We start from the raw sequence: 26094 nt of genomic DNA, 5'->3' as shown, positions 1-26094 counted from the left end.
TACATAGTATGTGTATATATTTAAGGTTTACATGAGATATTTTGATACAGGCATACAATGACTAATAATCACATCAAGGTAAATGAGGTATCCATCACCTCAAGCACTTATCCCTGTGTTACAAATAATCCAGTTACAGTCTTTCAGTTATTTTTAAATCTACAATTAAATTATTTTTTACTATGGTCACCTTGTTGTGATAGTAAATACCAGGTCTTATTATTTATTCTTTCTAACTATATTTTTGCATGCATTAACCCTCCCCCTTCTTTCCCACCCCCAACTACTCTTCCTAGCCTCTGGTAACCATCCTTCTACTCTTTATCTTCATGAGTTCAATTATTTTATTTTTTAGATCACACAAATAAGAGAAATAGAATGCTTGCTTTCTGTGTCTGGCTTAATTCACTTAACATAATGACCTCTAGTTACATCTATGTTGTTGTAAATGACTGGATCTCAGTTTTTATGGCTAAATAGTACTTCATTGTGTTTATGTAGCGCATTTTCTTTATCCATTCATCTGTTGATGGACACTTGAGTTGCTTCCAATTCTTGGCTACTGTGAATAATGCTACAATAAACACGAGAGTGCAGATATCCCTTCAATATACTGATTTCCTTTCTTTGGGTATATACTGAGCAGTGAGATTGCTGGATCTTATGGAGCTCTGTTTATAGTTTTTTGAGGAGCCTCCAAACTGTTCTCCTTTGCTTTGTGGTTGTACTAATTTACATTCCTACCAGCAGTGTATGAGGGTTACCTTTTCTCCACATCCTTGCTAGCATTTGTTATTTCCTAACCTTTGGATAAAAGCCATTTGAATTGGGGTGAGATGATATCTCACTGTAGTTTTGATTTGCATTTCCCTGATGATCAGCGATGTTGAGCACTTTTTCATGTGACTGTTTGCCATTTGTATATCTTCTTTCAAGAAATGTCTATTCAAACTTTTTGCCCATTTTTAAATTTAACTACTGATTTTTTCCTAGAGAGTTGTTTGAGGTCCTTATATATTCTGGTTATTAATCGTTTGTCAGATGTGTAGTTTGCAAATATTTTTCCCATACTGTGGGTTGTCTCTTTACTTTGTTGATTATTTCCTTTGCTGTGCACAAGTTTTTTTACTTGATGTGATCCTAGTTGCCAATTTTTGCTTTGGTTGCCTGTGCTTGTGGGGTGCTACTCAATAAATCTTTGCTCAGTCTAATGTTCTGGAGAGTTTTCTGGGTGGGTCCAGGGTTACCATCCGGGAACAAGTGACTGGGGTAAAGTACCTTAGAAGTCTACCTATTGTACTGTGGCTGAGCTGGTACTCAAACCACATGACACTGTTCTTCCCAGTCTTTCCTTCCCTTTCCAGAGGCAGAGGGACCTCACCCTATGGCCGCCACCACCACTGGCCCACAAGGTGTACTGCCAAGCTTACTGCTGATGTTCTCTTAAGGTCAAAGGTCTCCTTAGTCAGCTTGTGGTTAATGTTGTTTAGCCTGGGACTCATCCTTCAGGGTAGTGAACTCCCTTATGGCCCAGGGCAGGTCCAGAAATGCCATCCAAGAGTTAAGGCCTGGAATCAGGATCCCCAAAGGCCTGCTTGGTGTTCTATACCTCTGTGGCCAAGCTGACACCTAAGGTATTAGATAAAACACTTTTACTTTTCCCTCCACTTGTGTCAGGTGGAAGGAGTCTTGCCCTGTAGCCATCACAGCTGGGAATGTGCTGAATCTCACCTGAAGCCAGCAAATTTCCAAGTGTCACCCAAGGCCCATGGCACACTACTTAGGTATCACTGCTGGTTACTCAGGGCCCAAGGGCTCTTTAGTCAGCAGGTGATGAATCCTGCCAGGACTGGGTCCTTCCCTTCAAGGCAATAGCTTTCCTTCTGGCCCAGGGTGTGTCTAGAAATGTCATGTGTGAGCTAGGGCCTGGAAAGGTGACCTCACACCTCTAAGGGGTGCGCTATCCTGCTGTGTCTGAGCTGGTATCCAAGATTCAAGACAAAGTCCTCTTTATTCTTGCCTCTTCTCTCCTCAAGTAGAAGGAAGGGTTCTCTTTTGGAGCCATGAGCTGTGCAGCCTAGGGTTGGGGAAGGGTTGGCACAAGCACTCCCCTGGCCACACCAGCTGGTGTCTCAGTAAGTTGCGTGTCTCCCCATGTCCACTGACTTTGACCCCAGTTTAACACTAGAACTCGTCTAGAAGTTACAGTCCTTGTGGCCTTGACTGTCTTTCAAGTTTCTCTAGGGTCCTAGAGCATGTTAGCTCATGGTGGCAAGGCTTGCTAGAACTCAAGTCGTGACCACTGGGATAGGTGATTCCTCTCTGGCTAGGGCTGGTTTAAATGTTCCCCCCCATGGGCAGGCATCAGCTTAGTTCCCCTGTTTTACTTTCTGCTGTGACAGGGCAGCACTGAGTTCAATGCAATGTCTCACAATTGCTGTGCTCTTCCTCCCTCAAATGCACAGATTCTCTCTCCTTGCCATGCTGCCACTGTGGGAGTTGGGGAGGGTTGACAAAGGAAACTGTGTTTCCTACACTCTTGGATGCCTCTTTTGGTGATATGAAGTTCAAACCAGGTATTGTGAGTGCTCACCTGATTTTTGGTTCTTACGAAGTTGCTTTTTTTTTTTTTTTCGTATAGATAGTAGTTAAATTGGTGTCCTTGAAGGAGGGATGATAGGTGGAGCCTTCTATTCTGCCTTCTTGCTCTGCCACTGTTGAATGATGTTTTTAGATGATCTTTAAGGGTGTGTTTGCTAGTGACAAGTTCTTTTAGTTTTTCTTTGTCTAATGTCTGTATTTCTCCTTCATTATCAAACATAGTTTTAACAAATATTGAGTTTTCAGTTGACAGTTTTCTTTTTCTTTCAGTACTTGAAAAATATTGTGACACTTCCTTCTGGTCTCCATGGCGTCAGATATGATACGTGCATTCATTTAATTTGGTGCTTCTCTATATGGAACACATTCTTTCTCTCTGGCTGATTTCATGATTTTTGTTTTTATCTTTTGTTTTCAAAAGTTTAATTATGATATGCCTTGACATGATTTTCTTTGAGTTTGTCAGGTTTGGGTTCACTCAGCTTTTTGAATTTGTATGTCAGTGTCTGTTGCCAAGTTTTGGAAGTTTTAGCCATTATTAGCATTTAACTATTATTTCAACCCCTTTCTCTTTCTTCTCTTCTTCTGAGACTTTAATGATGCAAATATTGGATCATTTATTATTGTCCCACAGGGCCATGAGACTTTGCTCATATTTTCTCTTTCTCTCTCAGTCTCTGTCAAGTCTAGGTGAATTCTATTAATCTAGCTTCCATTTCACTTATTTTATCTTCTGTTATCTCCATCCTGGTATTGTGTTCATCACTATGTTTTTATTTTGGTTATTGTAGTATTCAATTCTGTAATTTCCGTTTGATTCTTTTTTATAACTTGTATTTATTTACTGAGATTTTCTATTTATTCATTAATTTCAAAAAAAAAAAAACTTGAAATTGCTTGTTGCAGCATTTTTTTTTTTGTCAGTTGCTTTAAAATCCTTGCCCGATAATTTCAACCTGAGGTTCATCTTGGTTGATATCTGTTGATTGTCTGCTCTCATCAAAATTGTTATTTTTTTGGTTCCTGGTTATGACAGGTGATATTTAATTAATGCTAAATGTTTTTTTCTGTTATGTTAGGAGACTCTGGGTCTTATTTAAATCTGTTATTTTAACAGGCACACCCCCTTTATGTTCAGCATGTTTTTCTTAGCCTATTTTGTATGCTGTGGTTGTGATGACAATTTAGTTTTCAGTATGTTTGCGATATTATTTTTATCCATTTTGTTTATGTGTTATCACTACTGCTCCCACTGTCTTCTGTTGGTGCTTCCTGAAGGAGTGGAGGCAATTTTTTTTTTCTCAGGCCTGACTGCCATATGTCTCTTGGTAGAGGAGAAATGTGGTAAGAACCCTATACAAGTACCCCTCTGGCTGCCCAGGTCTTCTGAGCAGATAGAGAAATCTGACTTATGGGGCAAAGAAGTCTGTTGTACTGGGCCAGTTGCTGTATCTAGATCTCTTGCAGGTCCTGCTCACCTTTCCAGGTGTCTCTGAGTGAAAAAGGAGAGGTTTGAGCCAGCAGTGACAAAGAGGCTTTTCAGATATAGCTGCTTGCAATTGCTGTTTTTTTTTTTTTTTTCTTTTCTTTCTTTTTTTTTTTCCTGGTTTCCCCAAACTACCTTGGTGCCTTTGGACAGAAAGCTCCTTTTCTCAGGAGGTGAACTCCTGAGAAAGAGAACTCCTCTTCTGCAGGATCTCAGGCCTGGAGTAGAAGGAGAGTGCTTCCCCTTGTCACTTATGATTGGTATACCTCTTAATTGATCCCCAGGCTGGCATTGTCTGCCTCACCTGGTGTGTTCAGGGGGGCTCCTGTTTGATCCAGAAAAAGAATGATTCTAACTAGGTCAGCAGGCAAAGAATACTGGGTCTGCGTGGCCTTTCTCTGTTGGTGGGGGAATTGTAAGACACCCTGCTGCTATTGTTTCTGCAGTCCCAGAGTTCTAAATCAGCCATCTCTCCTTTTCACCACCTTTCATCATTCTCTTTTGCTTGTCTCGTGTACCATTTTCAGGGTTTATAGTTGTGTTTAGTAGAAGGAACAGGAAAAAATGGATTTATGCTATATTTTCTGGACCAGAAGTTTGTATTTGTTTGTTTCTCTCCATTAGATTGTAAAATTCTTGAGGTCCAGGAGAGTTTTATTTTTTTCTATAATCTAAATTGTATATATTCAGTGAATGTTTTGTGAATAAACTTAGTCCAACTGGATCTGAACTACTCCATAATGGCATGACTGGGATGTGATTAAAAAAACTGTCTTGGAGTGAGCACATTTATTTTTACTTTAGACTTTCTGTATATAGGTCAGACATGCAATGATCCTTCTATTTGTTGTGGAGTGAACCCTGAAAAAAGAAGAAAGAAAACAGAGAAATTACATGTTTGATTTCTACGTTTTCGCACATCAACCTGGACTAACAAAAGTGCCCTAGGTGGTAGATGATATAATTAGTGATTTTCAGAGCTTTTTTCATGTGTCCCCAAACTATGACCTTCTTTTATATTTAAAAATATCTATGAGTTTCATCATTAGTTTGAACACTTGTAAAGAGGTAATGACTATATATAGTAAGTGTTACTATTTAAAAATAAGATACTTATATGCCTTTTAAAATGTATCCAGTAGAATGAAAATATCATAATATGTTAACAGGTGAAAAATTTACCTCTTCTCTTTTCTCTTAAATTTGTAGCTCCGTTCCATTTGTCACCACAGCATCACATCCTAATGTATTACATTTTTATGCTTAGAAGTTTTTTTTTCATGATCACCAGGAATAAAGTGCATAGGCAATTTGTCTATAGTTTATGTCTATATATGTATATGTACATGAACATATGTGTGTGTTGCATAAACAGATAAACAGATATGTGTTTAAATATACTTGCTGTCGTCATAAATCCATGCATTTTTAACAATTCTTAAAATGTTATTATTAATACAAATTGATTTAAACTCCATGTTCAAACTAAGTTTGACGTTTTTTTTAATAGAAAAGCAAAGTATTACTGGAATATTTTAATCAGGCGAATGGAGCATTTTAAACTTTTATTTAGTTAGCATGTTTATGGATGATAGTTACTTATTGCTTATGTGAATCCCACGTGCATTTTATCCCCATTTAAAATTTTTTGATATGGATGCTGAGAGAAGTTTTCTCCATAATGAGTAGATTGGAATGAAAGGATTTTATTGTAGTAATGTCTCTCAATTTTTTCAACTCTGTAAAGTTATAGGGTAAAATTACAGCAGTTGTTTATCAAGTATTATTTTTAACAATGTGTCAGCTAAGTCAGTTGTATTCCCCTCTTTTAATGTTGATGAAAGAAAATTGGATAAACACGTTTATGTAAATGGATTTGTTACCTAATCATTTCAGTCACTCACTTTATCAATATCAACACCAATATTTTCGATTGTCCTTAGTTTGGTGTCCCAGAGATGTTTCCACTCCAAAGCAATGCATCAGCATTAAATTAAAAAAGACATCTATTTCTCCTTTTGTATAAAGAAATGGGGAGGAATTGTGAAAAATGGACTGAGAAAACAAATCTGTATAGACTTCTTTGTTCTATTTGTATCAGCAAATATACTTAATGAATAGTAAAATGGAGACACAGAGAATCATTATATATTACCAAAATCTTAACACTGAAGTAGACTCCATCTCTCTTTTTCTCTCTCCCCTCCCCCCCGTGTGTGTGTGAAGTGTGAAGATTCCTAAGAAATTATTCTTAAGACTTTTTACATCAAAACAGGATAATAAACTTGGGGTACTTTTTAACTATGAATGTCTAGCCAAATAGAAAATGTATGTAACTTTATGAGGTTTGTATATAAGGTGATAATGGATTTTTAAAAACTTGTATGAACCCATGCTACAAATATGCTCCAGTGAATTTTTTAGAAATACATATGAAAAATAAATTGTATCATTTTGTACTTATATCTTGTTTTAGACCCTAGATGATGCGTTGCAGCATCACTGCATTCTTTTATTTCATAAGATTTGGAAACATTCAAACTATTTATTTGGATGGCATACCATGCACTTAGTCTCATTTCTTTTTTAAAAATGTAACCCATTACCTTGTTTTCATTTCTGTATTTCATAATTCCTTTTATTGAAAATATGCCACCAGTAGACTTGTAAATAAACTGAAATGTCTTTTAAGGACATAAGTGTCCATCTATATTCCCCTACCATATTTAACGATCAGGCTGTTATGATTGTTAAATTAATTATGTGGCCTTCTTTTCTCCTCCCTAGGTTGATCCATCCTGTAAATTGGAAATTGAATCAGTGTTATTTTGGCACATTGGTTGCCAATAGTAAAGTGTATTCTAAAGAGGTTACTATCAAAAACCATGGCAAAGCTCCAGGTAAATGCTTCCTGTCATATTTACTTACACTTTTAGAAGAGTTGGTATTATTTGAAATCTATACCTTGTGTAATAGATTACCTAATTTAACTGAAAAAAGTCTATCATTTGAAATAGCTCAAACCAAAGTCCTTAATAGTATTACTGTAAAAGACTGATAGGCAACATTCAAAAAAAAAAAAATGAACCTTCCTCCTTATGAGCCTGATTAATACAATCAGAAAATGACTGGTGATGTCCCTCAGGATGGGGGCAGGATAGTGTCAGAGAAGTTATATCGTTCAGAGACAGAATTAGAGCACAGTGCCTTATTGGTGTGTGATCTGGGGCAAGTGCTTTTAAGGATTTTGAACTTGAGATTCCTCATTCATAAACTGGGACTGACAACATGTACGATGGTGAATTATGTACATATTTGGAATTGTGGTATTTTACTTGGCTCATCATAGATGCTTAATAAATATTTGTCTTCTTTCTCAATCATATTCAACTTTAAATTAACATCAAACTGCCTAGAAGGCTTTTACTAATTTTTTTGTTGAAAGAATAAATGCTTCTCTCTTTTCCAGATTGAATTATTTCCAGAGATTCTTACTGTGGCCTAAGAGTTTACATAAGGATGTGTGTGTGTGTGTGTGTGTGTGTGTGTGTGTGTGTACATTCATGTACACTTTAAACTGATAGCATACAGTAAGCACAGGATTGCTTATCCCTTCAGTCTCCTGATTCAATGGCATGTGGGGTTGCAAGATTGCCATTTCTCCCAATCTAAAATGGGGACTAGCTCCAGACAGGGAGGGCATTTCTATCTGAGGCTGTTTGTTGAATATATAAAGTAGGTCTTAAATCCAAGCCTCTTTTCCACTAACCGGAGTGTTCTCTGGGCCACCTGATTGAGCATTGGGAATTATGAAGACCAAGTCAGTCTGTCAGTTTACTGATTTCTTCTTAGGATACAAAGGAATAAAACTCATAACTGTTCCACATTGGATGTTACTCATCTCACTTTCCATGCTTTGTTTTAAATGAGTGCATGTCTGATGCCTGTGGGATTATAGAATATTAGGCTCGTTTGTAGCCTGACTCTAGTGTTAAGGAGGAAGTCTCTTATGGCAAGTGATATGGCAATATGATCCTTTAGACTCTCTGGTTATATTTTAGAGCACTGATATTTAATTAAGGTATTTTTATTTGTATTATTTTGCTTTCCAGAATTTCTTTTAACTGTTGTCTGTTCAATAACCTTCAATGTTTTGATAGCAATAATATATTCCCTTTTTGTTCTAAAATCTCACCAAATTGTACAGTTTTATTTCATATGAAAGCTCTCTATAAGAAAAAAAGAAATATGGTTTTACTTTTCATTGAATATTTAATATAATTTTACTCAATAAATTAGAATAAGTACAATTAAGCTGTGTACTGGAATACATAATGTTTTAGGAAAAATAATGCACAATGACTATTAGGATTTTGTTAGTATTTTATGTGTATATAGTATTTGTAATAACTTGGTTGGGTTTATTATAATGAGTACTATGAAATGTTAATGGCTATTACTTTACAAACTGAAATAAATTGTTATCAATGAATTACATTTTCTTAGTGTTGACTTTATCCCACATGCTTGGAGTCAAATCAGATTATTTTTTCTACTATTATCAAAATTGATAGTGTACATTACATTCAGAGTAGCTAGTGCCTATAAATTGTCATAAAGTCCTTATTATCTACAAGCAAAATATATACATGTTCATGATAATAGCAATGTATGTTATGAAGAAAAACGTTTTGAAAATAGATTCAGCCATCAAAGTTGATTTTAACATTTTTAAAAAGCATTTTATATGCTGAATTTTTTGTAGGTTTAGAGTCAAAGTTCAAATGCTTACAAATTTGTATGTATACCTAATAGGATATTTAAAACTCAACACTTGCAGATTTAACATTTGTGCATCTTTGTTTTCTCTCTCTGGTAGTATCACTGCAGTTATAACCTTTGTTTTTATAGATCCACAAAGTTTATGTATGTAAAACTCCTTGATGATTTATTTTCGTAGCCTCTTACGGAGTAAACATCCATGGATCTAGCCATATGTTTTTGAATAACTTTTGTTTCCTCATCCTTTATAAAAATGGTTCCTAAGTTTACCCCTGACTGTACAAAGTAGGCTTATCTTTTCTTTCTGAAGACATGTTCCATTCTTTATGGTGTCTCTAATGTTAGTACTTTGTAGGTTAATACATTCCATATTTACTTTTATGATTTTATGGTTTGATAATGCCACTATTGTTCCTCAGCTTTTGTCACTGAAGATTAGAAAAAGAAATTATTAATTTAGCATGCCTTGAATTGAAATTATTTCCTCCTTAATGTGAGCATGCTTATTTATTTGTTATTTTTTAAAATGTTTGTGGATACATGGTAGGTGTATATATTTATGGAGTACATGAAATGTTTTGATATCCAATGTGGTATCCAATGTGAATAAGTACATTATGGAGAATGTTGAGTAGACTTTTTCTACTACAGTATTATAACATAGAACAGTCTCTCAAATTCCTAAGTAAGAGCCTTACACATCATTTCTGAGTTTGAACATCTACCTCAGAACTTATCATCCTTTAGGATTATTGGTCTACTTTGTCCAAAGTATATGACCTTTCATTTGCTCTTAATGCCCACTCTGCCTTTTCCCCTAATTAGCAGCATTATTTCTCTACTTCATTGTCTAAAATATCCTGGAATCATCTGTAAGCCAGGAAATTTGTCAAATTGTACCAAACCCAGAAGTGGTCCTGGGGATCTTCTGTAGTAACTCACAAAAGCACCCCCTACTTATTCTCAGTGCATAATTCTTGTCTTCAATTTTTTTTTTGGAAACTGATGCCATGGGATCTCCATATATTCTTCATGCATAACATAACCCTAGTTTATAGGATTATATATTTTAACATATTCATAATTTATTTGGTTGGTGATTTCTCGGAGTTTCACTAAAGAACCATGAAGCTTTTAATGAAAGATGATTAAACCCAGAAGGAATCTGTTAAATCCATACGAGCATTCTGAAGAGTCTCTAAAAATAGTCATTTGGAAACATGTGGAGCTTCATACATATTTGGTGTGTTTAGAACCAAGGGAATTTTTAAAAATCATAGGAAATAGCAATAGCCTTGGTTACATGACAATTGATTTTTAATAGCATTCTATAGAACTACAGACTCTGGTTACCCTAGCTTGATCTTACAGATACTTTGAGACAAAAATCTGCTTAACAGTTTCTAAAATATTTTTCAATGAGTATAGACAACGTAACCATGTATACTGCACCACTCAGTGTCTAATTTGCTTCTCCAGAGAAGATAGAACAATCCAGATTCAAAAATCACACAGATTTGTGTGAGGGGCCCCTCATCTCAGCTATAGCTGTGGGCACCCTTATGTTTTATATGCTCCCACTAAGTCTTATCAGTGGGCAAGTCTATAGGTCTGTTTTACGTGGCTTATTGGCAAAAGTTGACATAGTTGGTCACTGCCACTTTCTTGGGAAAACAAAACAAATGCAATTCAAAGCCCTTTGGCTTTTGTGACAACTTACTCTCTTATATAGAATACTATTAATAACTCAGGTCCTGAAGTGAGGTTGAACAGGGCCCAAATCTTAGTTGCATCACTTACTATCTGGGAGGCCTGGGTAAGGAATTTGCGCTTCCGAAACATCCATTGTCTGGCTTACATATTAGAGATAAAGATAGTACCTTCCTCCTCTAATGGTGGTGATGATTAATAAAATGCTTAGCACACCTCTGGCATATATAACTTTTCAGGAAATATTAGCTATTTATGTTATAGTTATGATTTTTCTACCACCTCTCCCCTCTTCAATTCTCTTCCTAGACTGGTGTTCCTTTTGTCGTATATTAAATGTGAATGTTTCCTAAGTTTGCCATAGACTCTTATGTTTCTTCAGTCAAGGTACTCTCCTCAGACCATCATTTCCTTTCCTTTTATTTCACTGACTACTCCCAGATGTATACAATCCTGTGGGTATCCTTCAGTTTTCTCAAACTTAACAGCTTCCCCCAATACTTCTTTTTTCTTTTTCAGTGAATGTTACCACTATGTATTTGGACAGTTTAGAAACTTGGCAAAATTTTCAACACCTCTCTCTTTTTCACTTCCTACCTCCCTAGTCAATTAGTAAATCTTACCTGTTCACTTCATAATTAAGCCAGTAATCCTACTTTTCTCTGCCCAATGCCACTTTTTTACAAAAAGCCATTATCTTCTCTTGCCAAATAACTACATTAACCTAAATTATTTTCCTGATATTACTTCCTTTTTAATTTATTTCCCACACATTAGCTAGTGCCATATCTGAGAAGAAGTGAAAATTTGATCACAAATATTCCATTTGTAACATTCTCTTTTCTTTTTCCTTTTTCTTTTTTTTGACAGAGTCTCACTGTGTCACCCAGGCTGGAGTGCAGTGGCATGATCTTGGCTCACTGCAACCTCTGACTCCCAGGTTCAAGCGATTCGGCTGCCTCAGCCTCCCCAGTAGCTGGGATTACAGGTGTGCGCCACCATGCCCGGCTAATTGTTGTATTTCCAGTAGAGATGGGGTTTCACTATGTTGACCTGGCTGGTCTCAAACTCCTGACCTCAAGTGATCCACCCACCTCAGTTTTCCAAAGTGCTGGGATTGCAATCATGAGCCACTGCACCTGGCCAGCATTCTTTTTTTCAGTAACTCTCTTCTCTTAGGATGATGCTCTTGCTTCTGTTGTTACCAATTTAAAAAGCCAAGCAAATGGTTTTTATATTAAGTTAAATAAGACATAGTAATGTTGACATACCTGCAATTTAAACATATTTAGAAAATTAAACAATATTCTTTCGTATTTTGTGTTGCTTCTGAATAAGTTTTTGAAATATTCACTTAAACTCTTTTGTCAAATTATGTCTAAGTGGTTACAATATGGGAAACTTTTTCACTGACTCAGCCTTAACTAAATTTGTATACCTTTTCTTTTCTTACAGAATGGAGTCAATAATATCTATTTATTTGAAATGGATATAATTTTATATATTTTTGATTTATTTTATGATAGAAAAGTAACTTCAAATATTATGTTATTAGCACATCTATGAAATGATTGAATTGATCAATTTTGTTAGTTACTTTGCATTTTCAAATATTGTCTTTTTAATATTTTCATTACTTTTTTTGTGCTAACATTTTGTTTTCCTAAATTAAATGAATACATTTGGAAAATATCATCAGATGTGATTTAAAACTGGTGAATTCAGAATTTGCAAAGCTGTTTATTTTGGCACCATGCTCATTTGTGTTATAATGATAATAAAGGGACTAGTGATTGGCTGCTTCTATTTGTTGGCCATACTTTAAGTACTGCTTGGTGCTAAGCAGTGTGTGGGGCACTGCAACCACAGACATGAAAAAGTGATTGTATCTGATTTCAAGGACCGCATGCTCTAATGTAGGCACAAAACATTACCATAAATTATGAACCATTTCTGCTTTCAGAATAAGAATCTTTGTACCTTCCTTCTCATATGCCATTTGATTTCAGAAACCAATCCCCTTTGCTGTTATCCTGTGTGCACTGGATAAATTCATCTCCTAGGGAATGATAATAACTATAAGTATTAGCCTGTGGTCAGAAATATCCAAGTGAAAATCTCATCTTCATTAGTTAGTTACTAACTGTAGTAGTTATTGCTATATAACAAACCACCCTAAAATATATTCAAACAGCAGTTATTTTGTAATTGGTCACGTGGTCATGGGTATGCAGATTGATTGGAACTTGACTGATCTAGGCTGGGCTCATCTGGGTGCTCTGCTTCAAGCTGAGGCAACTGGGCCCGTTCTATTTCTCACTGCAGGTCTGTGGGTCAGCTGGGTGGCTCTGCTCCATATTTGCTCATTCTAGGGCATGCACCAAAAGGACAGCAGTTACTGAGGAGAAACACTTCCCAAAGTCAAGGGGCTTGATCATGTAATTTACTTTGGCTAATAACATGTGGGTGTAATTGACAGCATGCCAGTTCTAACCTAGATGCGCTTCTACCATGGGAAGTGGGAAGTGTTTCTCCTGAGTAATTGCTGTCCTTTTGGCCCGTGCCCTAGAATGAGTAAATGTGGAGCAGAGTCACCCAGCTGATCCACAGACCTGCAGTGAGAAACTCTGGAACAATAGGGCAAAGATACAAATGTGGAAAAAAGTGAAGAATTGTGGTCAACAAGCTAATCTACCACAGTGATTGTGTGACTTTGAACAAGTCATTCATCATTTCAAAGCTTCTGTTTTGTTTCTTGTAAAATGGAGGTAATGATTGAAAATATTATATCATAGATTATTTATGGAAATTAAATAACCTATGCAGAGCTCTTAACATAAATGTCTGAACGTAGTAAGCAGATAATTTTAACTATTGGTGAGAGTTGAGTTCTAATAACAGGATCATATTTGTTGGGTGACCTCAGAGATTGGACTTACAATTAAAGCTTTAATTCTTGGTACACTGTAGACCATCTGCTCCAGGGGTATTCAATCTTATGGCTTTCCTGAGCTACACTGGACGAAGAAGAGTTGTTTTGGGCTACACATCAAATACACTAACACTAACATAGTTGATGAGCTTAAAATATCTCAAAAAAATCTCATAATGTTGTAAGAAAGTTTATGAATTTGTGTTGAGCTGCATTCAAAGCCGTCCTGGGCTGCATGTGGCGCATGGACCAGGGGTTAGGCAAGCTTGATCTACTCTGTGAAGTATGTTGGTCCCTTACGGAGAGTGTGCATGCAACACTGTAAGGGTCCAGATGTAAACCAACTGCTCTTATTCCCTACAGGCATATTTAAGACAGAATACTGCGGCCAATTACCCATCCTCATTTTTCCAACTAGTGGTATTGTGGATGCTAAGTCATCAGTGGTTATTAAAGTAGATTTCTGTGCAGACTACCCAAGAATTGTAGATGAAGAGGCAATGTGAGTATATACTGTGGTTCTAAAAATTCTAATACGAATCTCAATGCTTTCCCGTTTGACCCTTCAGATGTGACTTTGATTGTATGTTAGCTCCTTTGTTCTTTCATTCAGCATTGTTCATTGAGTCTCTACTATTTGCCAAGCAGTAGGCTTTTAAGAAATGGGAAGAACTAGAGGATGGCATATGGGTACACATAACAGGATCTTCTATTTTGAATTTCATTGAGGTGAGAGAGTGGACCAAGGAAGGGCTCCACTAACAAGGTGATAGTTGAATCAAATACTTATTGGTGAGTAGTAATTAGCCAGGCAAAGAGCAATGATGTGATCTGGGGTGTGTGTGTGTGTGTGTGTGTGTAGGGGTGGTGGGAGTTAGTGATGGGAGTAGCATAGAGGAGGGATTTCAGGCAGAGCAAGTAACATACTGGAAATCGTAGAGGCAAAAAGGCAGTATTGCACACCAAGGGATCTTTGGCAATGTAGAATTAAAAAGATGGAGGTGGGGAGTGGCAGGAGACAAGACCAGAAAAACTGAATGGAATGGTTGAGTTTGAAGGGCTTTGTAGTCCAGCGTTTTTGTGCGGTATGTCTTAATTCATTGGTAGAATGTGCAATCAATATAATGGGCCATCACCAGTATTTTTAACAAACGACTTAAAAATATCAGAATGCATCTGTGGAGTGTGTGTGTGTGTGTGTGTGTGTGTGTGTGTGTTCCGGCATTGGAATGTAAAATACACTTTTTACTGAAGATCACAGTCATAAATATGTGATAAAGAGGTGTGAGCCCTTATAGGAGCTTGGGTTTTATTGTGAAGGCTATGAAGTCTTAGGGGGGTTTTAAGATGAGAGTGTCATGATTAGTTTGTATTTTAGAAAGGCCATGCTAGTGGCAGTGTGCAAAACAGACCAGGGAGTACAAATGTGGAGTGAGAAGCTTGACTAGAATTACAGTAAAGCAAGAGGACAATGACAAAGGTCTGAGGTAAGGTCAACTGAGAAGACTGACAGAAGTGTGCAAATTGGAGATAGGCTATGGAGGTAGATTTGACTGGATTTGGTGACTGATTGTAGCAAAGGAAGATAAAAGATGGAACAGGGTTATGGGAGAAGATCTTAAATTCGGTTTTGATATGTTGGAATGGTTTTACTTCTCGGATTCCTGGTGGAGCTGGCTGGGGCTTATTACATTATCTTGAGTCCCAGAAAGAAATTTGATTTAGATGTACAAATTGAGTGTTCCTTACTCAAAATACTTGAGATCAGAAGTGTTTTAGATTTCAATTTTGTTTGGATTTTGGAATATTTGCATTATACTTACTAGTTTAGTATCCCTAATCTAAAATTCTGAAATCCGACATGCTCCAATAAGGATTTCCTTTGAGTTTTATATCAGCATTCAAAAAGTTTGGGATTTTGGAGCATTATGGATTTCATGTTAGGAACACTCAGCCTGTATAGGGTTGAAGATCATCAGTGTATAAGTGGTAGAAGAAACAGAAGTGTTGAGAATAAATTTGAGAAGGAGAGTAGAGTGAGAAAGAGTAAGAGAAAAAAAACACTACTATTCATGTTAACTATTCATCAAGTTTAAAAAAGGTCCCAGTCTTAGAAGTGTGAGAAGGTGGGGCCTGAGTGAGTTAAAAGAAAACCTTGAAATTATGGTATCAAGGAAGCTAAGGGAGGAGCAATTCAATGCCAACGTTATAGGATATAGCATAAGATAAGGGCATAGGTGATAGTTGTGGAGTAGTCAGTTATCTGTGGTATCTGATGGGCCTAAAGTGAAAGATTGCATTTATGCCAGAGAGGGATAAAAATGAAAGAGCAATTCCCAAAGAGAATTGAAATTCATCTGAGAAGTGAAGTTTAATGGGGAAATATTTATTTCAGCAAAGAAGTGGGATTTTTGTTTTGTTTTGGTTTTGAGATGGGATCTCTTTCTGTCACCCTGATTAGAATGCAGTGGTGTAATCACGGCTCACTGCAGCAGCGACCTCCCAGGCTCCAGCAATTCCCCTACCTCAGCCTCCAGAGTAGCTGGACCTAAAGGTGTGTGCCACCATGCCTGGCTATTTAAATTTGTTGTTGTTGTTGTTGTTGATGTAGAGATAGGGTCTCACTGTGTTGCCTAGGCTTGTCTCGAGCTCCTGGACTCAAGCAATCCTCCCTCCTTGACTGCGCACAGTGCTAGGATTACAGGTGTGAGATTACACCTAGCCAGCAGTGGTTTTACTGAGATACGTTAGATTGTAAGGAATTGAGGTGTAAGGATGGGGATAAGATTAGCTGTTGGACTTGGGAGATGAGAAGAATTAGAAAATAGTTTCAGAATTTGAGAGCTGGAGGTAACCATACAAATCATTTAAATAATGGGCAATATGAATATGCCATTGAGTTTTTTCGGAGGTCAATTCATGAGATTGTTTTACAACTTTATTGTTTCCTGAAGACAGTGGATTAGGCTGCACATATGCCATTCCATTTTGTAGATTCAGATATACAGAAGAACCTGATAACCTCTGGTATGTACATGAAAGGAACTACTCTTAGGCTACTGAGTTTTAATTATAATGTGATTCTATAAAGTTTCTGTTTATTGAAATGTGTAGGAGAAAAACAAAGTGTATAGAATTCTAATTAAAGTATGTATGTATGTGCATATTTATTATCCTGTAGAGTGATTTTGCAAGGTCAACCTGAGATGCTCTTGAGTATCAAAGCTCATGTGGTTGAGCAGATTATTGAATTATTAAACATGAGTAGAGACAGAAGGCTGGAATACATACATTTTGGTCCTGTTTTCTTCGGATCATCAAAAATTCAACATGCACGTATACACAATAATAGCCCAGAGCCCATAAATTGGGTGGCCATAATACAAGATGATGCCATGGGAGAAGAAATGGTAAGTAAATGGTGCGATGGGGATATCAGGTATTATGATTTAAAAGAGATTGTGTTAAATCTACTAATAACCAACAAGCTTTTTAATTATTCAAAATATCTTTTAACATGGGAAGATAGATTTGATTTCATGTGTATCCAATGACAACCTCAAAAAATTCAGAAATTAAGCTAACATTTATATTAATGTATATCTGAAGTAAACCAGGCAAATGCTTCTTATAGATCCGTGGCTAATTGAAAGTATTTCTGTTCTCATCAATTTTTTAATCTTTTTTCAAATTTTATGATGTGCCTTGGTCAAATTTATGTGTAAATGTTACTTTAAAGATAGATATTTGTTATTTCCTAGATTCTTGAATTTCAATAATTATTTTGTAACCTCCTCAAAAACTTTTTTTTGTGTTTTGCGTTAATACTCTTTTATATCTGAGTTTACATTACAGGGTACAGATACTCGACAAAGAACAGATATTGCTTTAAATAATCTCACCTACATAAGAAAAATAAAGAACATAGATACTACTACCATTATCTCCTGTCTTCCTAATGAAGGGACTTTACAACCTTATCAAAAGACTGTAATTACATTTTGTTTCACCCCAAAGTAAGCAAAATTAATTTCATTGTAATGTTAAGTATTAATGGAAAGTATATTAACCACACTTTAATCAGATTCAGTTTAATACTATAATAGTAAAACTTGCCAGAAGGCACAAATCAGATTTTTCTTGTCATAGTTCTAGATGTTTCTAACATGGTTAGTAATATTTCTAATAATTCTAAATATGGTTCTAAATACTTCATGTAAAGTTAAAAATCTCCCTAGACCTTGTGGAAATGGGGTGGTGGAAGTGCAAGTTTTGAGTTATTTTGGAGTGTGGCCCCAAATTGTTTGTGCAGTCAAGACCTTGTTATCTCCACGAATAGTCAGGTGCATGCAGCATGTTGTAGGCCCCTCCAAAGAGGATGCAATGCTTCTGGTAGGGCAGAATTATTGCTGACTATCCTAAGTATTAAACCTATAGTACCTTCCAGGGATCAGTCAAACTTGCTTGCTGAAATTCATACAGACTTTTAGGGTACATTTTTCATAGTTCCATGAACTATGTTTTGTTATAAATTTGAAGAACATGCTGTTTTAAATATACAATAGCAATTTCAGAGACACCTTGATAGGTTGCAATGTGTGTGAACTGATTCAATTGCAAGAATATTTTTCCTTATTTGTGAGAGGGTAATGTTTAATGTACTTCTTTTTTGTGGAATAGGGTTGCCTGTGGAAGATTGAGCTTACTTTAATTTAAAGAGGTTAATAAATCAAGTAATTGTTCTATATGTAAATCCACAATTGCCTTATTATGATACTTTCATACAAGTAGTTTCTTTGGTGAATCTGTAAGATTCTGTTTAATACACAGTCTTTGAAATGTCAAATATTCTTTCATGGCAGCATATTAACCTGAGAGTCTAGCATAGAATTATAGGTATATATATATGATTTGAAGTCTTAGTTAAATGTGTTCTGACCACACTATTTGTATTCATATTTAATATTATGTGTCAGTCTTTTGTAAATGTAGTTGAGTTTACACTGCTAGAGAGTTGACCTCTAGGTAAGGCAGGTAAAAATAGCCATTGAGCAGAGCTATGACATAAACCATCTCTGCCTTTGCTCCTATTTCCCTTCTTCCTAGTCTTCTTTCCTTTTCTCCTCGAGCAAAATTTAACTGTTAGCAAATCTTGTTCTCCAGATTACTTGTCCACAACAAGAGCGTGGCTGGCAATATGCACTTAGTACACTGGGAAGACAAATTTGTAACAAATGTTTTTTATTATGCCCAAGAGTAAGATGGACTGTTGTAAAGAATTAATCAGAGTCCTTAGTTAGAGATGAACTTTGCCTGGAAAGAAAATTCTTTGCAGAGAAAGTGGCGTTTGAGCTAGACCTTGATGACTTGGTATATTTAAATTACTCTTGTCTTGACGATGTTGGCACGAACTCATTTTTTCTGAGCTTTATACTCTGTAGCCTTCTTTTGGCAAATCTCTCTGTCTGTGCAGTAAATTTGGATAATGGATCATGGTTGTATTTTCATTCTTTAACATTGATTTGCTTGCATAGATTTAAAGATTGGATTGATATTCCCTCTTACAAGGTGATAAAGTGATACCTTTGCTTTAAGCAAAGCAAAGCAAGGTGATACCTTTGCTTTAAAAATAACTCATTGTGATTTTTTTACAGGCTAATGGCTGATGGTAAAAAGGATATTGGACCTTCATACAGGCAGGACTATGCTCTCTTTTTGAGATTTGAGTCCGTAGGAAGTAAAGATGGATTTTTGAGAGATGATGACTATAAAACCATCAAAAGTAAGTGTGAAATTAACAAAATTATCAAATGCATAGCCATTTAAATTGTTTAAAAATTTGAACATCAATATCTGTAGAGACAATCTAATAAAATATATAATTATTGAATAAAACAAAGCAAACATATTCAAGAGACCTTAAAGTGTCATCTGTGGCATGTTATGAAGTCAACTTCCCAATCATTTACATAATAATTTTCCAGGTTAGAAGTTAGATTACTTTATAATTTTAAAATGATGTTAGATAAACATGATGATCTAGAGTTTAAGGAATAAGGAAAAAAACACCCTGATTTCTTTTCTATGTATGCCTAGGTTTTTTTCTCAGGGATTGGTATGGGGACAAATGACCCATTCCATCTCTATTAATCCTTCAGCTCTCTTAGAACTAAAAATAGGAACAGTCAAAAACAAGATCTAGAGATCTAGTTAGTAGGGTACAGGACAGTGTTGTTGGGTATTGATAATTGCACATGTTTTGCAGGCCACATGTCAAGATGTCTTATATGTTTTATATTCTCAGGTTATATTAGCTTGGTTATGGTGAGGAAAAAAGTGGAATGGGATTTGGCATTCAGCTTAGCAAGACAGATCAAAGAGAAAATAGAGAATTAGGAAGGTTATAAATCAAATCCAGGAAAATGAGCTATACAAGGAGGGATTAGGTCACCATCCTGGATATTTATGCAAATCGAGTATGTCAGTATAAGTGATATTGAGCAGGATTTAACTGTATTCCTTGGGCATAAATGGATTGTTCTGTTACTATTTATATTGTGTTTTGTGATATTGAGCTATGTCTGCTGATCTTAGACAGCAATGGAAATTCCACATTTGTACAAAGTTTACAGGTTAATCCAGTTTTGAATAGCCAGGGATGGAGTTACTAGGTTTGCCTTAAAGGTAATTTAGAGTCTAAGATCAGCTACTAAGAGCGTAAGTGAAAAAATACAAACTCTTTTTCTTCGGTTCTAGTTACACTGCTGTCTCTCTGCAAAATTGTTCTTCTGTTATCATCTTTCTAATTTCCCAAAAACTTCGTGTTTATATTTTTGCCCAGCTTCTATTCCATTGTCCATTATTCTAATTCCTGTTTTTCATGTGCACTTATATCTGTTGATCTGTCTCCCACAGTGACTGAGTGAAAAGCCTCTAATTCTATGAAATTCAACTTTCAGCTTATATTGGGTCTGCACATGGGAAGCTGATTGTGTTGGAGTAAGACACACAACCTTGTTGAGAGGTTTCACTTTGTATCTATAATCACTAATCCCAAGTGAGTTCTTTAAGCTGTTTGACATTCCTATTGCATTCACCCATTCATTCACTCTTACACAATCTGAGATGAATATCACACACCTTTTATTCTCTCCTCAAGATTCCACTCTTTCCTCCTTCATCTTCACTCATAAGCTTGAACATAGAGTGGCCTAGTAGACATTTCCATAAGAATATCTACTAGGTATCTCAACTTAGCATGTCCCAAGTAGAACTCCTGATTTTTCCACAGCCGGCTCCTCCTTCAGTCTCTCGTTTCAAGAAATGTCAATTCCATCATTTCTGTTCCTAAGGCAAAAAACTTAGAGTCGTCCTTTATCACTTCTTCATTTCCCTATTCTGTGTCCAATGTATCAGCAAATCTTCTTAAGTCTACCCTCAGGAAGGAGAACATCACACACCGGGGCCTGTTGTGGGGTGGGGGCAGGGGGGAGAGATAGCATTAGGAGATATACCTAATGTAAATGACAAGTTAATGGGTGCAGCACACCAACATGGCACATGTACACATATGTAACAAACCTGCACGTTGTGCACACGTACCCTAGAACTTAAAGTATAATAAAAAAGAAAATATATATATATATATCTAAAATCTGACAATTTTCACCATTTTTTACTCTTCTCCTCCAGCCATTGGTTCTTTAAGATGTTTGAACATGACAGACAAGTTCCTGCCTTAGCGTATTTGTGCTTGCTGTTTTGTCTGCCTGGAATAAACTTTTCCTAGATTTTCACATCTTTTTTTCCAGACTCCCTTTATATCTTGGCTCAAGTATCTCCCTATTGGAGAGGCCTTTTTGGACATCTCTACATAAAACAGAATCTCCAAGACCTTGTGCTCTGTCTCAACCTGTCTTACCTTTACCCATAATACTTATCTTCTATGAAATGCTGTGTAAACATATTTGGTTGATTATCATTATTTGGTTGATTATCATTAATGTCACTTCACTAGAATGTAAAGTCCGTAACAGCAGGAATATTGTCTCTTTTATTCACTGCTGTATCCACAAGGCATGACACAGAGAAGACAATCAATAATTGTGTTGCATGAAAAGACTGAATGAGCTACCTAATTTGCATTAGGTCTTTCAGACAACAAATAAACTAAGCAAATATATTCTGGCTTCCCCAAACACTTTATGTTCAACAGCTATTATTGCTTTTACAGGTGAACGATTTCAGAAAATGGAACTAGCACTGACAGGCATAGGACTTCCTGTTTTACTACAGTTTGATCCAGGACCAGTTCTTAATTTTGAACCTTGTTTCATGGGTGAACGTTCAGAAATTCAGTGTATCATAAAAAATCAATGCGAATTACTTCCTCTGACGTACCACTTTGAAAAAACTGCAAATTTTAAAATTGATCCTGAAAAGGGCGAGATTAATGAAGGGGGTATGGTGGTAAGATAATTTTTCTTTGCTTTTACATGGCAGCTAACATTTTAAGGTATGCTAAAATGCTATGCAGATGATTAGAAACAACATGTGTTCTACCAGTGTTTATAAATTGTTTCTCTTCTGCGGCCTAGTTATGAAGATTTTTGTGTTGGTACTCATATAGAATCCATAATGATTTGTTAAGTGCCTGTCATGTGCCAGCGAAAGCATTTGGCACTAGGGAATTTAAAGAAATGCAAAACACAGTTACTTCCTCTAAAATGTTAGACATATACACAGGTAGGTATGGCTTAAGGAGAATATAAAATATCTTAAAGTTGTAACAACGTGATATAGAAACTCAAATAACAGAATGTTTACTTCTTTTTTTTTTTTTTTTTTTTTTTTTTTTTTTTTTTTTTTTTTTTGAGACAGAGTCTTGCTCTGCCACCCAGGCTGGAGTGCAGTGGCCGGATCTCAGCTCACTGCAAGCTCCGCCTCCCGGGTTTACGCCATTCTCCTGCCTCAGCCTCCCGAGTAGCTGGGACTACAGGCGCCCGCCTCCTCGCCCGGCTAGTTTTTTGTATTTTTAAGTAGAGACAGGGTTTCACTGTATTAGCCAGGATGGTCTCGATCTCCTGACCTTGTGATCCGCCTGTCTCGGCCTCCCACAGTGCTGGGATTACAGGCTTGAGCCACCGCGCCCGGCCAGAATGTTTACTTCTAACCAGATAGAAAGGTCTTCATAGGAGAGTAATGTATGCGCCAGACATTGAAGCTTGAGTAGAATTTTGAAATTTGAAACTGGTGATATGTACTAGGCCTAGAACTTGTACTGCTGGTACAAAGCAGAAAAAGAGAACACCAAGGCATACCTGTGAGCCCTAGGTCAGCTTCTGGTTGTCAGGAGCTGTTTTTCTTTTAATTGCTGCACAGATAACTCTTTCCCATATCCTCTAAACCATGGGTTAAAAGACGATGGTCCACAGGTCAAATATGGCCTGATGCCTGTTTTGGTAATTAGTGTTTTTGGAATATAGCCACTCTTATTTGTTTACCTGTTGTCTAAGGCTATTTTCATACAAAAAGACAGAGTTGGCTGGGCACAGTGGCTCACACCTGTAATCCCAGTCCTTTGGAGGCCGAGGCAGGTGGATCACAAGGTCAAGAGATCGAGACCAACCTGGCCAACATGGTGAAACCCCGTATCTACTAAAAATATGAAAATTAGCTGGGCGTGGTGGTGTGTGCCTCTAGTCCCAGATACTCAGGAGGCCGAGGCAGGATAATTGCTTGAACCCAGGAGGCAGAGGTTGCAGTGAGCTGAGATCACACCACTGCACTCCAGCACTCCAGTCTCATAACAGAGCGAGACTCCGTCTCCAAAAAAAAAAAACAAAAAAAACAAAAGATAGACTTTAGTGGTTGTGAGAAGACTTACGCCTCATGAAACCTAAAGCATTCACTGTCTAGCAATTTATAGAAAAAGTTTGCTGAACCCTGCCTTAAATATAGCAAACGTGAGTGCTTTCAGTTTCTCCTCAGTGTCTTATGTTATCATCTTTCTACCACCACAGTGATGCAGTTCATAAAGTTATCGAAGGAAGCTTTCTCCCAATTGCAATTAAGAACTATTGTATACATGTTTATATACATGCAGCTCCTATTTATATCTCTTACTGCTTCATTAGTATGACTCTCTCTCTCCAAATTTGGATAGATGTCATCAGTTTTCATAGAATAGCAACAAATGTTAACCACTTTATACTAAACATTTTCTTTTTAACGGCTTCCTAGATTTCCTGTAGTCCAAGTCTCTTAAACCTACCGACTCAATTATTTTTCTCCAGTAACATATGCATCTTTCAAAACATATCTAATAGCTAACTCCCCAATATTATTTTTAACCCTCTACATGTATGAATTTTTCCAACACTAATAATTTTCAAATTAGTAAAACTGTGAATGTAGGAAGTATAGTAGACACTGGAGAACTGTGGCCTGCACAGACTGGTCAAATGGCCTTTGACTATTTAGAAGTGTGATAAGATTATTCTTTTTAAATAACAACTTTATTGATATGTAATTCACATACCGTAAAATTCACACATTATAGTATACAATTCAGTGATCTTAATATGTCCAGGGAGTGCACACATTAGGACAAATTCCACAACGTTCTCTTCACCCCAAAAAGAAACCCCATGTCCATTAACAGTCATTCCCCTTCTCCTCATTCATCAGCCTCTGGCAAGTATTAATCTATTCTCTGTCAGTAGGTTTTCCAGTTTGGGTCATTTTCTCTAAATATTATGTTTATATAAGGCATTTTGTGTATGGTTTATTTCATTTAGCATAATATTTTCAAGATTCATGCACATTGTAATATGTATTAATGCTTCATTTTTATAGCCAAATTATGTTTTTTGTGTAGATATACCACCTTTTGTTTATCCGGTCATCAATTGAGGTACATTTGGGTTGTTTCCACTTTTTGGCTATAATGAATAATGCTACTATAAACATTCACGTACAATGTTTTGTGTGGACAGATTTCTTAATATTGTTGAAATATACCTAAGAGTGGAATTGTTGGGGTCATATGAAAACTCTATGTTTAACTTTTTAAGAAACTGTCATACTATTTTCCAAAGTGACTGTACCATTTTATATTCCCACCAGCAATAAATGAACATTCCAATTTACCCATACCCTCCACCACACTTGTTAATGTACTTCTTTTTTTTATTATAGCCATCCCAATGGGTACAAAGTGGCGTGTCCTTATGGTTTTCATTTAAATGTCCCCAGTAACTAATGATGACAAATATATTTTAATGTACTTATTGTCCATTTGTATATTTTCTTTGGAGAAATATTTATGCATATCTATGATAGGCAGAATAATGACCCCCTAAAATATCTCTATCCTGATCTCTAGAAATTATGAACATGTGATGTTCTATGGCAAAGCAGAATTCAGGTTTCACTTGAAATTAAGACTTTTAATCAACCCACCTTAAAATAGGAAAATTAACCTGGATTATCCAGGTGAACCCTATATACTCTCAGGTTCCTTAAAAGTGGAAATGGAGGACAGAAAATATATCAGTGTCAAAGTGATGGAAGACTTTACTGTCCATTGATTTCTGACTGTGAAGGTGGAAGGGGGTGGGGTGCATAAGTTGAGGAATGGGATGGCTTCTGGAATCTGGAAAAGGCAAGAAAGCAGATTCTCTGCTAGAGCTTCCAGAAATAAACAGTCCTGCTGACACCTTGATTTTCATCCTGTGTTAGGCTTCTGACAAGTGTAAGATAAGAAATTGGAGTTATTTTAGTCAACAAGTGTTTTGGTAATTTTTTATTGCCAAAATAGAAAACTAATAGAATATATTTTACTATTTTTTAATTGGGCTGTCTTTTTGTTATGGAATTGCAAGAGTTCTTTATATATTCTCAATATAAGTCCTTTGACAGATACAGAAATCAAAAATATTGTATTCCATCCTGTGAATTGTCTTCCCACTTTCTTGATAGTTATCTTTGAAGGATAAAAGTAATACTTTGATTAAGTTCAATTTATCTATATTTTTCTTTTGTCTCTTGTGCATTTAGTATCATATCTAAGTAGTTATATACTGAGGTCATTAAGTTTTGTTCCCATGTTTTTCTGTAAGAATTTTAGCTCAAACTTTTAAATCTATATGTTGGCCGGGCGCGGTGGTTCACGCCTGTAATCCCAGCACTTCGGGAGGCCGAGGCAGGCGTATCATGAGGTCAGGATTTCGAGACCAGCCTGACCAACATGGTGAAACCCCATCTCTACTAAAAATACATGGCTGGGCATGGTGGCACGTGCCTGTAATCCCAGCTGCTCAGGAGCCTAAGGCAGGAGAATCACTTGAACCTGGGAGGCAGAGGTTGCAGTGAGCCAAGATCGCACCATTGCACTCTAGCCTGGGTGACAGAGTGAGACTCTTGTCTCAAAAAAAAAAAAAAAAATTCTGTTTGTTATTTTTTGTAAATGGCATTATTTAGAGTTTGAAATGTATTCTTTTTCATAGAGATGTCAAGTTATCACAGAATATTGTCACATATATAACAATTGAATGTGAATGTAAGAATTTCTAGACTAAAA

The 26094-nt window shown here is 36.3% G+C and overlaps 1 protein-coding gene across 1 annotated transcript in view; it reads left to right on the top strand.

Annotated features, from left to right (window-relative positions):
• The window catches only part of CFAP47 (cilia and flagella associated protein 47), a 480485-nt gene that overhangs the window by 11135 nt on the left and 443256 nt on the right, over positions 1–26094 (top strand). The window contains 7 exon segments of the mRNA XM_033201412.1: positions 6875–6912; positions 6914–6987; positions 13875–14013; positions 16693–16921; positions 17367–17527; positions 19166–19293; positions 21745–21980. Coding sequence (XP_033057303.1) covers positions 6875–6912; positions 6914–6987; positions 13875–14013; positions 16693–16921; positions 17367–17527; positions 19166–19293; positions 21745–21980 — 1005 coding nt within the window.

The sequence above is a fragment of the Trachypithecus francoisi genome, unplaced genomic scaffold (genome assembly GCF_009764315.1).
Source record: "Trachypithecus francoisi isolate TF-2019V2 unplaced genomic scaffold, Tfra_2.0 Lachesis_group6, whole genome shotgun sequence".
Classification (NCBI taxonomy): Eukaryota; Metazoa; Chordata; class Mammalia; order Primates; family Cercopithecidae; genus Trachypithecus; species Trachypithecus francoisi.
This window is presented reverse-complemented; position numbering and strand designations above follow the sequence as displayed.